This window comes from Molothrus aeneus, chromosome 2 (assembly GCF_037042795.1).
Source record: "Molothrus aeneus isolate 106 chromosome 2, BPBGC_Maene_1.0, whole genome shotgun sequence".
Lineage (NCBI taxonomy): Eukaryota > Metazoa > Chordata > Aves > Passeriformes > Icteridae > Molothrus > Molothrus aeneus.
Window position 1 is genome coordinate 90,887,678 of NC_089647.1, and position 16,366 is coordinate 90,904,043.

General features: G+C 41.9%; 2 protein-coding genes across 4 annotated transcripts in view; both read right to left on the reverse strand.

Moving 5' to 3' along the window:
* The window catches only part of TFDP1 (transcription factor Dp-1), a 37,389-nt gene extending 36,039 nt beyond the window's left edge, over positions 1-1,350 (reverse strand). For 2 of the 3 annotated variants that reach the window (XM_066545284.1, XM_066545282.1), the window contains exon 1: positions 591-716. The gene's annotated coding sequence lies outside the window, so the exon portion shown is untranslated. Of the gene's footprint in view, positions 1-590; positions 717-1,251 lie in introns of those variants that run through there. The other variant, XM_066545283.1, reaches the window with a different exon arrangement.
* A 5,538-nt stretch (positions 1,351-6,888) lies between these two features.
* Positions 6,889-16,366, reverse strand: part of TMCO3 (transmembrane and coiled-coil domains 3) — a 32,916-nt gene continuing 23,438 nt past the window's right edge. The window contains exons 11-13 of the mRNA XM_066545285.1: positions 10,438-10,517; positions 9,779-9,928; positions 6,889-8,072 (exon numbers count right to left, since the gene is read on the reverse strand). Of these exons, the coding sequence (XP_066401382.1) occupies positions 7,959-8,072; positions 9,779-9,928; positions 10,438-10,517 (344 nt within the window). The 3' untranslated portion in view covers positions 6,889-7,958. The remainder of the gene's footprint in view (positions 8,073-9,778; positions 9,929-10,437; positions 10,518-16,366) is intronic.

Sequence of the window (16,366 nt, forward strand, 5' to 3'; positions counted from 1 at the left end):
GCGGGGGAGAGCCGTGCCCGGGCAGAGAGAGCCCTTCCCCCGCCCGTGCCCGATCCCACGCGAGGCCGGTCCCTGTCCAGCTGCGCCCCTTCCAGCACCGAGCGCGGGCAGCGATCACGGCCTCCTCCTCCTCCCCACCCCCATTTCCAGCAGCAGGCACAAGTAGGCCCCAGGGGCAGCTCCCCCCGGGGCCTTCCAGCCCCGCTTTTCTCCTCCTCCTCCTCGCCGGCGGACGGGCCGCGGCCGCACCGGGCGGCACAGACCGGCGGCCGCCCCTGCTCCCCGGGCACCCCGCGCCCGCCCGCGCCCCCCGACCGGGGCCTCACCGCCCGGGCAGAGCCCTGAGCCCCGCGCCGCCTCCCCCCGGCAGCGAGGGGCCGCGCTAATCGCCTCGGCGGCGGCGGGGGCGCGGGCAAGGGGGGACGCGCCCGGCGGCACCGCCGGCGGCCGCGGGGGGAAGGGGCGGCGGGCGGAGTGCGGGTCCGCGCCGTCCCCATCCCCATCGTGCCCGACCCGCCGCCGGCGGCGCCCCCCGCCGCCGTCCCACGCAAGCCCCGGTGCTCCCATCCTCGGGCGCGGGCTGCCCGCACCTGAGCGGCCGAAGGCAGAGAGAGCCGGCTCCATCCCCCGCCGCCGCCCCGAGACAGGGACCCGGAGCGCGGAGCGGGAGCACCCCCCGCCCGCCGCCGCCGCGCTGCTGCCGCCGCTTCTGCTGCTGCCGCTGCGGAGGCGCCCGACTGCACATGTGCGGCGGCTGCGCGGGCCTGGCGGGAGGGGGCAGGGGCGGGGGGAGGCGGCGGGACACCGACATCGGCAGCCCGGGAACAGGGGAGGGAAGCAGGGAGGGAGGAGAGGGCACCGGCAGGGACCGCCTTCCCCCGCCGCGCTCCGGGGGAGGGGGTGCAGGCAGAAGAGGCGGCGGGGCAAGAGGGTCTCCCCCGGCGGGCTGTCACTTCCCAGCGCGCCTCTGTCCCCGCCGGCCGCCAGCCCGCGGGGCTCCCGGCCGGCCGCCCCCGCACGCCGTGGCCCCGCACGCCGCGGCCCCGCACACCTGCCCAGCGCCGCTGCCGCCGAGGGGCTGCCGGCGGGAATGGGGGCGATGCGGGTAAACGAGGGCGGACGAGCGAGCGCAGCGATCCCCCCCCCCACCCTCCCACGGACCCTGCGCGCGCGACCCCGCCACTCTTCCCCCGTCTCTTCTTTTTTTTCTTTTTTTAAAATAAAATTTAAAAAAAAAAAATTGAAACTTACACTTTTGTGCGTCCCCCTGACGCTGCGCGCTGACGTCACGGGCGCGGCGCGCCTCGCACGGGCACACGCGGAGCGGCCAAGCCAACCCGCCCGCCCGCCGCTCCAAGGCGCGGAGGGAGCCGGGCATGGAGCATGCGCGGGATTTTCGCGCCTTCTTCCGACTCCCCGCCCGCCCCGCGGTGCCGCGCGGTGCCCGCGGGCGCGGCCGCGCTGCCGGCGCGGAGCGGGACCCGGCGGGGCAGGGCCGTGCGGTTTCGTTGCCACAACATCCTGCTGCCAGCGCTTCCTCATCGCTTCTGTCCGGCCGTTACTCGAGCAAAGTTTCGCTTGCAGCGATCGTTGCTAAAATTAGGGATTTTGTGGTAATCCAAGCGAAAGTTTTCCTTCGGGCGGTTGCAGCTCTTAACCTTGCGCCCAAAACTAAAAAGCACCTCGGGGCGCTGCAGCCTCTGCGAGCAATGACGACCGCAGGAACAGAGCATGTTAGCGAGGGTTATGTGATGTAATTACATCGTTGTCCTGTAAGTTTTGGGGAAAAAAAAAAAAACAAACAAAACAACAACCTCAAAACCTGCAGCGTTGCTGGGAGGCTGCAAAGGCAGAGCCGCTATAATGGAAATTGCGGGACAGCAAGGAAAGCTCCGGAGTCGTGTGGCTCATAGGGGTGGACGCAAGGCTGCTCGATGGGGAGGAAGCTACACACAGTTCTGCACGGTACAAGGTTGCTCATAACGCAACGAAGAGGGGAGCAGGAAGTAAAAGGCTCGTTCTTTCGCTAAATTCATGCTGCTTCCTGGGAACGAAGACTAGTTGGGAATAGAACACACCACCACAGAGCTGCTACATTGCAGCAGCAGACGAATCCAGCAGAGAGAGTGCTGGAGGAGATGCTTTTCACGAGCCCACGAGATTCGCATTTATTTTTACACCTCTGTTGTTTGTTTTGTTTTGTTTTTTTAAAGACGTTGAATTTTTGTGCTTTACAGTAGTAATGAAACACTACGTTCATTTTCCTGATAAATAGCAATCTTTGGAGTTTTTTATTAACAATGCCACCCCTCTTCCCCCCCCCCCCCCCCCGTGGTGCTCTCGGGTTATAACCCCATTTCTTCATTCCTCTTAATTAAGCTTGACGGCATTTGCCATCGAAGAAAGAAGGTGATAATGAAATTGTGTTTCTAACATTATAACTTTTCAGAAAGCAGCAAAAACTTTCACACACAAAACCCATAAACCAGCTGCAGAGAAAAATTGCTTCCTGAAAGACATATCCAGTTGGTAGTGCCGCTCTCCACCCTCCAGGTCATATATACTGTGCCTAAGGGTTCAAACCGTCTGTGTATCTCACGTCCCTACCCACCCACCTCCCGCTCTTTTGTTTTACATTAATTCCTGTAGGAAAAACACTTGCTAGTCAACAGAACAAGCACAAACAAGGAGTGTCCTAGATTGCTAGAATTTATTTTGATACATACTAACTGCCCAAACACGCCCAACTCTTGGGTAGTGGGGTTTTTTTTTTCCTTCAGCCGAGGGTTGTTCACAACTAATTTGAAGTGTTTGTACCAGTGAAAAAATTTTCAACACTTCTCTAGTCTCTGAGCACACCTTTTTCAGGTATTTTGGAGCTTTAGGATTTCGTTTGTGATAGTAGTGGTGGCAGGCTATTCCACTTTACAGTTTTCTGGGGAGTACCTCTCCCTTTTAAGGGTTCACGAAAAGCAGAACAGATCATAACTTTAAACAGCATCAGTGCAGCAGGAGTGCATGACAGACACGAGAAAATTGTCTCAAGAGGTCATCGAGTCTATAGGCAGAAAGCTTCCACAGATGCCAGAGGAAATGCCCGGGAACAGGGAGCCATGCAATCTGAACGCTGTGATCTGTGCAAACTCATGACTTAATTAAAGACCTAATGTCACCTGACCACCTTGTCAGCATCTGGCCTCGTCGGGAGGTACTATCTCCCAACTCTCAAATTTCCACTCTATTTTAGGAAATAAAAAATTCAGCTTGGTACCATAACTGAAAATTTTACTACTCTCTGATCTAGGTTTTTCCCACAAGGCAGGATCAGTTATCCCTAAGTCACTCTTGTCACAACGTTGTTCAGGTTGTTTTCTCCAGCCAGCAGATTTTCCTAGTCCCACTGTCTTCAAAGTGTCAGTAAGTCCAACCCGGCAGTGGGAGAACCCAAGCAGCAAATCTCCTGGGCTGCTGAGTGAAGTTGGCAGAGGCATGCCTTTCCCTCCTGCCCTTAGGGGTTGAGTGGGCTACACACCTCGGAGCTCTGAAGACATCTCACTGTTCTTCCTTCTCCCTGCAGCAGCTGTGTTGGCTCCCTCGTTGTCAGGTCATCAACACAGGATGTCTGATACTTTGCTGCTTCTTACAAGCTATTGCATTTCCCACAAAATAGCAACGCTGTTAGTGTGGCTTGCCTCTTGTCATTCAGGGATCCCGTTTCCTCCACCTTTGGCATTGCCCACATGCTGGAACGCTGCCAGGACTGGTTACTGAGCAGAACTATGGATTCCTTCCCTAGACAAACCCCAGGAGTGCTTTTGTGGTTAGATTGTTCCTGGGTTCGTTCCAACAGGCAAGACCACACTAGATTTCTCACCCTCTCCATCAAGCATCGTCGTACAGCAATATTCTGTCATACGAGGCACCCCCACATCTTCCTGCCTGCAAAGCTGAGGATGTCCACTCATAAAACAAGTGAAGTACAAGGCTTTGTGAGGATGCTTTTCCTCATATTTGAGAATGATAGGAAGCATAAATTCTTACAGCTATGTAGTGCCATGGACTCAGTCCATCATCACCACATTCTTGAGCCATCCTAGACCTACATCAGTCACAATTTCAGGGAACCACCTCCCAGCTCCCACAAATACCTTCCTACTGACAAACTGAAGCCACCTGCTCTGTATGGGATAAGCCACAAGTAGGGTGGTTGTGGGTCCATACATACCAATCTGACCCCAGGGCCAGGGAAATGGCTCACAAAGCACAACCCACACTACCAGCTTTTAAACTGCTTTGGTTCCTTTATCTTCACAGAATTATCAAGGATAGCAATTAGGGGTAACACACAAGAACTCAAATTTTCAGAAAGCCATGCCAAATAAGCACAGCTAAATCCACCTACAAAAGAAATAAACCAACTCCACCCCCCCCCCAAAAAAAAACCCAACCCAAATTTCAACCCCAAAATAGGTTAGCTGAATGAGTTGCCAGTCAAGCATAGAACAGACCTCCTTTTTCACTCCCTTAAGTTCAGCTTGACCATAGGAATATCCTCTCATCACTTAATGAAGCTTCTGCTCTGTATCAGCTTTTCTGTATTAAAATGATATTTAACTGATCATTAGTTAATGAATGAGATAGAACCACTGTCCAACAAGCAGGAACAAGAATTTCCAGAAAAGACAAATCAGTAGATTTTCTTTTCAGGGCTTCTGGAACTCTGCTTTAATTTTATCTGCCTGACACAGAAAGAGAATATTCCACAGTACAAGCATAAGGTTCCTGAAAAGCTGCAATTATATCTAAGTGGGCTGGTTATGCAATATTCTCCCCATTTTTCATACAGGAATGAGTGATCATTCAGGAATAAGGTCTGTTGTTTCTGTCCTAAGATCATATCATGAGACTATCCCATTTGGACATGGAATTATGCATGGAGCCATTATTTGCATTTCACAAAATATTTACAGTATCTCAATATACCTCCAGATTTCTATGAGGCAATCTCAACTGTCTGATTGCAAACAAACTTACCATATGTCTGTTAAGATTACTAATTTGCAATTACATCTAATATTGAACCAGGCAATCCAAATCTGTGTCAACAGAGAGGCACAGAACACTGGTACTCACACTAACCAATTTATCTTCACCCAGTTCTCCTAAAGCCTAGCCAAGTTGTCCTGGTTTTGGCCAGGACAGAGCTTTTTCACAGTAGGCATGAGAAGGTGGAACCTGGAGTGGTGTGGGCATGTGTACCTTGTTATTCTATACTATCCCACCTCATTGCCAGAGGCAGGGAAAAGGGGCTCCCTCTCTTAGTTTCAGGACAAAACTGGTGGGGAACTGTTGTTGTCTGGGGGTCCTCCTTGTACAATTTTGTTATCAATATTGTTGCTGTTACTGTTTGTTTTCTTATCTCATTGCTGTTTCCAGTAAATGGTGCTTATCTCAACCCACAATCTTTGCCTTTTGTGCTTCCAACTGGGGAAAGAGGGGAAACAACTGACAGTGTGGTGGTGGTGGCGGTGAGAGCACTAAATTGGGGAATACCATTCCTAAACCGTGACAAAGTTTATTTAGAAGAGGACTGAGAGAGATGAGGCAACCAGTAAGGTATCTAGACACTTGCTTTCCTTTTTTGAACATGGTACCAAAATGAGGTTTTCACCCAAATCTTTTGAAAGATATTAAGGAAAATATTTTCTTTCTTTTAAGAGACACAAGCCACCAGTATTTCCTAGTCTCTTTCCTGACGTTTAAAGAGTTTTCTAGAGAACTACAACTACCCACAGCAATTTATTTAGATAAAAGTTTGACTCATCACAGTTGCAATATGTCATATAATTGCTTCAAGGGCTAACTAAGTGACATAATGGAAACTATACAGAGGTCTCTACCATGACCTGTCATGCGTTTTTCTCCCTGAAACAGGTGGCAAACTATGTGTGAAATAAGCATCTTTCAAAGCCAAAATGAAGCATTTAGGAGAGATGCTTGTATTTCACGCAGAAACAAAGAGCTAGGTGAGTGGACAGAGTGGATAGGACAGTTAAGAAACAAATTATTTCAGTGAGGTACCTGCCTGGAAAAGAGTAGAAGGTCTGAGCTAGCAGACTGTTAAATGGAACCATAAAACCTGAACGGCTCCTCTATTTTGAATAAACATATTGAAATATAGCAAAAAATCAGTTTTGAGTTTCTTTTCTGTTATAGATCCATTTTATTAAAAATATTTTATTTATTGGGCAGCTTTTTGTTCTGCATTTGTCTGTTTCGTGACAACTTTTGAAACCATTTAAGGGGAGGTGGATTTGCCATACATTCCTTCAATGTTTATGAAGCATTAGTGCCTAGAGGGAAAGCCCCAAATCCAGTGAGCAAGAACTCAAATATGACGATCTCTACCCTGTCCCACCAGTACATACACACTCCAGAGTAATCCAAGTTTCACCTGGGCAAGCCCAGCAGATGTCAGAAAAAACACAGAAGAAACCGAGGCTGCTACAGGGGAAAGAGGTACAGAGCACAAAGATCCATCCAAAGCTTTGTGTTGCTACTTGGAGGACAATTTTCATTTTAATTGACAATTTAAACCTTGTAACATGCATTTTTCTAACCATTTTGTGGGTATCAGTGTTATTTCAGAAGACACTGCAATACTGACCTGAAGTGTTAATGTATCTAAAATAGTATTGGTTTTAGCAGATGAACCTCAAAATGATTCTTAAATGCTTTGTCACAGAGTAGACTATAGCCTATGAGTAAGCTTTCTCTATGACACTTAAATAATGGGCTTTTACAGGACCTATCTCACTACATACAACATTTTAAAGAAAAAACACATTTAAGATCACATTCAAAACACTGTTTGCTAAAATACCATGGTATTTTAAAAAGACTAACAATTTATTCAATGTAAATGTAACTTAAAAGGTCATGGGGTTGCAAATACACATCCACTCTGCCGTTTCCAGTTTTCTGCAAGTTAATTTAAAATTATTTTCTGCAAGTTAACTTAAAATAATTTCAAATCTAGAATAGTGTCAACTAAGATCCAACCTCCAAGGTTACAGAAGTACTATTTTTCACATCTAATTGAAATTACACTTCCCAATTTTACTACATTTATTTTTTATTTAAAAGAAAACACCCCTGTAAACCATTACTGTAGCAGCAGTTAGCAACAAGAATGGGTAACAAATGTCAGTCTGCAAACATAAATTATGCCCTTTCTTACTGTCAATTTTTAGTCAAATATGTAAATAAATACAAGAGCTAACACAAAATATACCACTATAAGAAATACATTATATGCTGCAATTTGAAATAAAATATCATGCAGTACTGGCTGCATGAACTGGAATATGTAATTAACTGCCTGGAACTGATTGCTAAACAGTTAAACCTTTTCTTTGTGCAGAGGATCACACTTTTATTCACCATTAGAAATTTGGTTTGTAGTTAATTTTATACTGCTATATTAAAATCATAAATGTGAAAATGACTTAAGTCATTTAGTGAAAGAAGATACCATAGGCACCATAATATATATATATTTTTTTTTCTTTTTGAACAAAACCTGGTGACGAACCAGCATTAACAGGATGAAAATTAAAAGGCACATTCAGGCAAAAAAAAATAATAAACATAGTTTGCATGAGACTATATTAAAAAAAATAATTTATGCTCTGAATAACAGATTGGATCAGAAACAAATGTTCTAGTAGATTCCAATCAGTCAAACTAAATTTTGTAAAAGGTGTGCAATTCATATTATGCAATTATTTTTTAGTATTGAATTTTGTTTTAAGGTCAGTATAAGGCTTATAACCAAGTGCTTATTAAGAGGACTGACTACTCAACAAGTCTTGTTTTCTGAGTGCATAGAAGTACAATGAGCAATGAAGATGTTTTCCTTGCAAGAGGACATATCCTTCAATTTGTGCAAATCTTGATCAAGTACTTGAGCGTCTTTCAGGTCTCGGAACACATTTCATAATTGCAGCTCTCCACAGGGCAGGGGCAAGTAAAAGGCTTAGAGTAGTCACACTCAGAATAAGAAGATAGACCTGCAAAAGGCAAATAGAAGCCATTACTTCTCTTGGTTACATGGCAGCACAAATAAGTATCTAGAAGTTTGAGGAGATTAGGCTCTTCTAGACCATGTTTTCAAGAGACTTCTGTCTTCCTAAGCAACTTTGCATATTGCTACAAAAGCAAACAATACGCTCAAATAATCTAATTACCTGTTTACCTGGTGTGAAGATACAATTGCAAAAATACCATTATGAGCCTATTAAAAAAATTGGTTTTATGTGATCAATTTTGAAAATTCAGTATTTGTTAAAAAGTCAAAGGCCAATTATCACTTTATTTAAAAACCAAAATGAAAATCCTTAAACAAACCACACCAAAAAGACCCCCAATCAATCAAGCAAATAAAAAACCCCACCACCACCACTCTAAACTATTCTGGTTTAACAATATAATGGCAAAGTTCACTGCTAGTTCACTTATCAACAGAAAAAAGCAAACATAAATCCCTTTAAGTCATACTGTACATCTTCTGAAAAAAAAAAATCCTAACTACATAGTTTAAATAAGTCTTAGAAAACAGTGGCAGGAAGTAGCTTTGAGGTCTCAAGCAAAAGAATGAGTTTAGGGAATTTCAGAGGTTTACAAACCTATACATTAGATAATCATGTGAGGGCAGAAAAAAATGAAAGCCTAAAAGCTTCCAAGCTCAGTGGGTGGGCTCCTAAACTGGTTCTGTGATCACATACAGATATCTTGAAACTCTATGCAAACATGCAATATTTGTAACTCATAATTATATGAAGGAGTGAACATGAAAGTGAATCATCTTTACCTACAAGTGAACAGCATTGTGTAAGTTTTTCACATGTGCTTTATTTGGAATTGGTTCCAGCACTATGCAGTCCACTTGATCAATGAAAATAAAAAAACTTGGAGCACCAGGAGAGCATTTTTTGTGAGCAGAAGCACAGAGGATAAAGCAGCTAGTACTAGAAAGTAAGGTCAGTTCCTGTATCTCTATAACCATAATTTACCTAATTTCATAAATCAGACTTTATCTTCAAAAACAAAAAGTAACATTCTCACAGGTTCAGTATAAAACTAAGTTTAAGGCTTCTTTCCCAGGGGACATTATCATGACTACCAAAAACATTGGTTGTTTTTTTGTGGAGGATTTAAAATGAACAAGCTTCACAGGTTAAAGTGATTACAAGTGTATTTGCTTGTCTAAATGTTAAGGCAATTTTCACAATATCTGCTCTCCAGTTCTTATTTACTGGTATTTCCTTCTTCAAATCCTATATTCTCTCTGTATTGTACACTCCTATACCTCTTCCAATAGCTGTATCAAGATTTTAAAAGCAAAGCCTTCTCAGTCTTTATGACTTGGGTGCTATCTGCAACTGTTGACATAGTTAAGTTGTAAGTGAAAGAAGTTAAGGTAAAGCATTTTTAACTAATATTAATACTATATTAAATAATAATAATAATAATAATAATACTATTTTAAATAATACTAAGGTACAGTATGAAATAAGTGAGAACCAGCACTAAGAACCCTGTCAGGGACATACAAGTATCCATTTGGGTTTATTCTACTTTTTTTAACAGTTTAACTTTTTTTAACAGAGGTGCCACAAAATTGGAGTGTGTTGCTGTTTTAAATACTGGGATTTTGTATTACAGTGTAAGTTATTCAGGTGCAAAAAATGAAGTTAATAACCACAGAACAGCTTACCTCCCGAGATATGATCCCTGCTCTGCGTGCTCTACTTCCCAGAACAAAAGAGAATTCACTGACTTGTGCCAGTCCTGCTGAGACAATCCACTTGATATATTGGCTGGTCTTTGGAAGAATCAAAGAAAGGACAAGCACTGCCAAGACAAACTTTAAAAACAGGTTTTTTGATTGAGGGTTTGTTTTGTTTGTTTGTTTAAATAAAGAAGTGCAATAATTAAAATAGTATGATCTCTGTAAGATACATAGTATCAAATAGAATACTTTTGAACATAACATAAAATAATGGACTTCCAAGTGTGTCTTCTGTATTAATGTCAAAAGAGACAAATGTACATTGCACAATAAAAAGTAGCATCTTCTTTACTATAACAAAACACTTTTATTATTGTTATTAAAACACAATTACTGTCACAAATCCCAGGCTGGAGAAATAGATGCTTAGCCATGTGCAATTTACATTTAACATTTAATAAATTTTTTTTAAATACCTGGAGAATATTGTATCAAACTGTATTCTAATCAGTAAGATTCTTCCAAATATTCCCTGTTATATCAAATGTTCAGTTCTTGCATAAATTGTCTTTCGGGCATGCAGCACAAAGATTACTTAGATTAATAAAGATTAAAATATTTTTAAAAAGAGTAAAAGAAAATACCTTCATAATGACGACAGACAGTGTAAGGAATAGCAGGACTGTGAGTTCATATATTACAAAAGTGGGGAAAACATGAAGTCCTGGAAGGAAAGAAAACAGCATTGCACAGTTTGAGGCCAATATCTTACTATGGTAATTTTCTGGGTTAATAATATATTTAATTGCGAGACTGTATTCTCAAAACAAATCAAACAAAAAGCCTTAACTCACCTACCAACCACTTGATCACTAAAGCCCTAAATATCTACTTGATCACAAAAGCATTTCCCACAATATCCAGCCCTTTTCTGTGGGGAGGTTTAGCACAGGCAATATTTCTAACTGAATTAAGTTGCATATGACTGATGCACAAGCACTTTAATTTCTAAACCTTTCTGTCTTCCACACCAGTCAACAATACAAAACTGAACTGAAAAACATATCTAATGTAAGCTATAAAAATCCTGCAAGAAAATAATTCCATTGCTATGCACAGTCATTCTAACATTTTGCTGGTCATTTAACTTTTTTTAATGGTATGGTAATGGACTATCACAGTGGGAGGAACATGATACTCAGTATGTGCATAGATTATAGCTACAACAGAAATCCAAAGTGTTTTCATTCTACGACCTTCACTTCCAAACTCTAAAAGTCACCTGAACTTGAAAAGTCACTTAGACTGGAATCAGGTAAGGCCATAAACCCTTGAACATGGTCTAACAATTAAGGAATTATAGAAAAACCCATTGCTATGATGTTGATGGAGTTTCTTTTGTTGGAGTGGATTGTCTTTGGGTTTTTTGCAATATTTGGTCATTTTAACTTGGCAATTATATAAAGAAAGGTAACAAGATCCACACAGAACTCAGAAACATAAAACTAAATCCTGCAAATATTAAACATAAGAAAAAGAGCTATTTGTTGGAGAAGTCCTAGAGTCACCGAGGAATAATCTTACAACTAAGTCAATTTTATCTCCTGAAGTAAGCAGAACTTCTGGAGGCAAACAGAACTGCGTATCTTTGGATGCTCGTTCCTTATTCATAAAAACCTTCTAAAAAGTGAAATCAAAATAATGGTGATGTTCCTGACAAATTCTTAATAGTTGGCATTTCTCCAACCCAGTTATTTCTGATGAAGAACAAAAATTTGGCTTTCTAAAGCATAAGGCATGTAAATCAATGCTGTAAATAACTTCTTATTTTAATGTAGGACAAGGTTCCACTAATTTTCCCTCTCTGTAGTGCTGCAGATCAAGATCATCTGTAGAGAACCAAGAGTTGTCATCTCTTACAGTAACTTCACAGGGTTTTGTCTGCATGCACATTCGATTGCCAATAGAAACTTTCTTCAATTACATCAGAGATCTTTACACAAGTGCCACCCAGTCAGCATGCACACACCCTGTTTTATTTCTTAATTTCCTTCCAACTACTGAAGTGCAAATGCAAAAGACTATCAAAGTAAGAGGAGAGACAGCAGAATAAGAGATGAAAACCATACCAAAAAAAAGAAATCAACATATATGCACAGATGCATGTGGAAATAGCTACACTGCAATATCACGTGCACAGTGCTCCTTCACCTTTAGGCCAACCTCAGAAAATACATGAAAAGCAATCAGAGAAATACAGCCCATAGCAATGGCATGTTTGATAAGAGGGACAATTCTGCCAGATCTAGAACTGAAGGTTTCCAAGAGAGGCTATAAATAAAGCCTAGTGCTCTCATCACTAGTATGTGTTCAGTTCTGGAGCACACAGGCAGTCTGAAGTCCATTTGAACAGCTGCCCAATGTGGAGATTACTGCCATATTCCAAAGAGCTGAAGCACAAACTCCAGCAGATTTCTATACCAATTCCTTGGAGAACACTGTCTCCAAGGTGAAAACAAGCCTAAACCTGTCACATATGCTATTCTGAGCAGATATAACAACATGCCAGAAACCAGACATTTTTCTGAGGAAATAAATCCCACCATGAGATATTTTTATGGTCAGTACAGACCTTTGCCCCATTCCTAGATGAAAACGCAGGATAAGGCCAGAAGTGCTATCAGACTTCTAAACAAGCACATGGCGCCTTCCTGACAATACAAACACCATCAGAAAGATTAATTTCATAGGCAGAAGGTGCATGAAGATGGCAAATTATTGCAATGGTTTTGATCAGACTTCAACTAAGCTCAGCAGTAATTCTGAAATCATTCTCTAACATGGAAGAAACACTTCAAATAACTCAAAAACTTCAGCACTGTCATCAGCACATGTCAGATTGGCCAGTAGTCAACAGCTAGGGTAACACTTAGGTACACTTTTACAGAATTGGCCACAAGCTACCAGAGCTTCAGCTCCAAGCAGTGTTCACAAAGAGCTGGAACAGAGGCCTTGGGGTGCATCACTGTCAAGCCAAAATGCACAGCTCACTCACAGCAGTTGGTACATATTCTGTGGACAATTACAGGCAAGACTTTGCACAATCTTTTAAAAAGTATTTTTGTCTTAACAAGTAAACTCCCTCTTTCCTCCATTAGGCAGATTATACCAGTCTGATGGATAGCTTCTAAACAGCATGTGAAGATCCAGACGACTTGACCACATCCTGGTTAGATCCAACACCAAAAAAGCAATCTTGAAGATCCTTGATGGCAAACAAGAGCACAAAAATCAGAACTCTGAGGGTCAAACTGGAGCCAGTAGAATTAATTCTGACACATCCTCAAGACAGGACAGAAAAATCAAATTAGCTATGCATTGAGATGCTGTGTCTACTAAGAGACCTAAGATCATAGCCTGCAAATGCAATTAATACTACAGCCCTGGCTAGATCATTAAGCAGCAGAGGAGAAAACCAATCTTCTTAATCTTTCTCCAAAGGGAAAAGTCCTTTTGACTCTACTGTCAGTTCTGAGAGCATGAAACCTCCAAGTTTCATTGTGCTCCATACAGAAAAACAAAGCACTAGAGCTGGATGGATAAGGAGATGGATGGATGCATGCCATCCAGCAAATTCCAGTTGGGATCCTCCTTTGATTTTCTCAGATTCAACAGAAGAGTAAAGAGGCTCATTAGACAATCCTTGTGTGCATGTTTGCTCTGGACAGTGGTGGTGCAGGCAGTGTCAGCATCACCCATCTTCTGAAGAAAAAGACTGAGCTGTTAAAGGGTTTTCAGCATCTTGCATTCCAAGTCCAACACGGACCACAGGAGTTGCCCAGAAGGGAAACGTGGAACCTGGCAGGTGCCTACATCTGTACAGCACATTGAGAACACACAATTTGTCAGTCAGTGGAAGTAATCTGTTACCTCACCAGTGGCAGAGAGGGTCTTGATGCACAGTTTTAAATTCTATACTCAGTCAAACAGTCTATGAAAGATGCCTTCCATCTTTCCAAAAAGTAATCAAAACAAAATCAAATGATGTACACATAAAGATCTTAGGTACAAAACCAGAAATGAGAAGCAAAGTGCCCAAAATGTGGCTCTAAGGGGTTGGTCACGATGTTCTCTCAAAACTATCAGTAAGGACAGAGACTAACAGAAACTCTTCAACCTCAGGAGGTGGAATAAAGAGTGCCAGGAACCTTAAAGAGCACCCAGAGGCCTAAATGAATGTACAGATGGAGAGCAACTCAAAGTGCAGCTGTTAATGCCTAACTGCAAAGGTGCATTATTCCCACAAATGCACCCAAGCGCAAATTTAAAGCAGCACCATTGCACAGGTCACGCTAAGGGCAGGTCCACTGCTATGGATATTACATGAACAAGTAATACTCAGCTCAGCTTTAAGGCACCAGAAGGATTTCTGTAGTAAGAACAGAAAAGCAAGCATTTAAGATGAGCAAAACAGGAATGAAATTTTCCAAATGACATACTTACAGTCACTTTTCAATTAAGATATTTTTTTCCATTTGTGCCTTTATTCTAAAGGGACCAGAAATGATACTACTGCACTGGTGTTCCTCCTGAGCTCAAGTGTTTCTGCTCTCTATAAGGTGCTTGCTGCATATAGTAACAAACAACTTCTCTTTAGGCAGAGGGGAAGAATCTTTCCCTGTGGCTTTTACATAATTTCACAGAGTAAATCTCTATATATTTATATATACATATAATTTGCATGTGTACATATGTAAGTAGAGAGCAAGCAGGAAGTCTTTAAAAAGAAATCTAGTAAGAAGAAAAATCAAGGAATACTTTTTGTTCTATGCAGGTTTTCTTTAAAACATCACATCATTCCTTTTAAAACCTACCTCCTTGCCACAGAATTTCCTGTTAAGCACAAAATTTAAAAGTAACTGAAAGTAAAGGGGGGAGCAGCAGCTAAATTTTATTTGGGGAGGAAGGGGATTTTGTTTGAGGGTGGCACGTTTTTAGGGTTTGGGGTCTTCTTTTTTTGTCAGTTTTGGAGGGGTTTTTGATGTTGTTTGGTTGTTTTTTTTAAACTACTAAGCATTATCACATTTTGTCAGATGCCTATGATACAGCTCTTCTGATTTTTTTAGCTAATTTTCTTCTGAGGCAGGTATAGTACCCATTTTCTATAAAATCACACCAATTTGTTATGCAATTTTCTTTCCTCTCCTTCTTGTAATTATAATGGCAAAATTTGTTAAAAAGATTTTTTTTTAAATTCTGTAGCAGAATGACTAAAATAATTTCCTTAGAGTACAATATAGGCTGTATGGAGTGCTGCTAATGTACCAACTGAGGTCTTGCTATTTTCTTTTACTCTAGTAAAGTCTTATCTCTATTCTTAATTTATGAAGCCACAAGAGTGTAGAACAGTATTTTTGTTCAGTCCCTTATAAAATTAACTTTGGGCTTACAATCACTTGTCATGCTTTGTATTCCTGATAACACTATCCATTCCATCACCATCTTTACTGAAACACATAAACAACTTACATCTGTAAGCATTTAGCAATTACTCATGCAAACTTGTCAGTTATATGGGCCCACATTTCATCAGAGATCATCACTTTCCTTCCATTATTAAAAAATAAGTTGTTCAAATAAACATATTTATTACTAAGTAATCTGACTTATCACCAGAAACTATTATCATGGGCTGGATTAAAAAAATGAAAATAAAATTAAGACTGGCAAGCATAGCTATTTCATTTTTGTTTTGACAGCCACCAGTTTTAGCTCCTGTTATGAAACAATGAGTATCAAACAGGTATATAAGGAAAAACATTAAAATTATGCTGACGATGGGACTTTACTGTTATCTGAATAAATATGTGGAGATAAAAAGAACAATTAAAAACTTAAAATAACAGCAGAAGAAAAACTAATGGTGGTCTTGAAAAATCCAAGCCCAAACCCTAGGACTTTCTGGGTAAAACATGGGTTGAAGGAGGTTGGATTAGTGCACCAGGCCACATCCAAACCCCCTCTTAGACACTGCAATGTCCCCAGCACAGGGACATGCACCTCCTGTACAACCCACAGGGAGAGGCCAGGGCCTTCCCAGGGCCTGTCTCCTCACCCACTGTAGCTGAGCACCTCAGTAACATGTTCCAGTTTCCTTCTGACAAAGGGTATTGGGGCATGCACAGACAGCTGGAGAATGCAGCAGTTCCAAAGGAGGTTACTGATTTACTGTAAGTATTCTGAGTTAACTCCTTTTGGATATCGAGCATAATGAGTTACTCTCTCGTCTTTACCTCAATGCTGCATTTCAGCTGGCATTCAAGTAGTGTCTGAGATACAGCTTCTTTCAATTATTTTTTCCCTGCATTGAGAACAATTAGATCACACGCTCCCAACTAAATTTCTAAAGAAACAAGCTATACAAAATTATGATATTATGACATTCTGCTTCTACAGAAAACCAAGTCACAAAACTCTGAAATCTACTCTATCAACTGACTCAAATAGTACTACAATTTTAGTATAAAATACAGCTGCTGGAAAGACAAAAGAACATTAAAAAAAACCCCAACG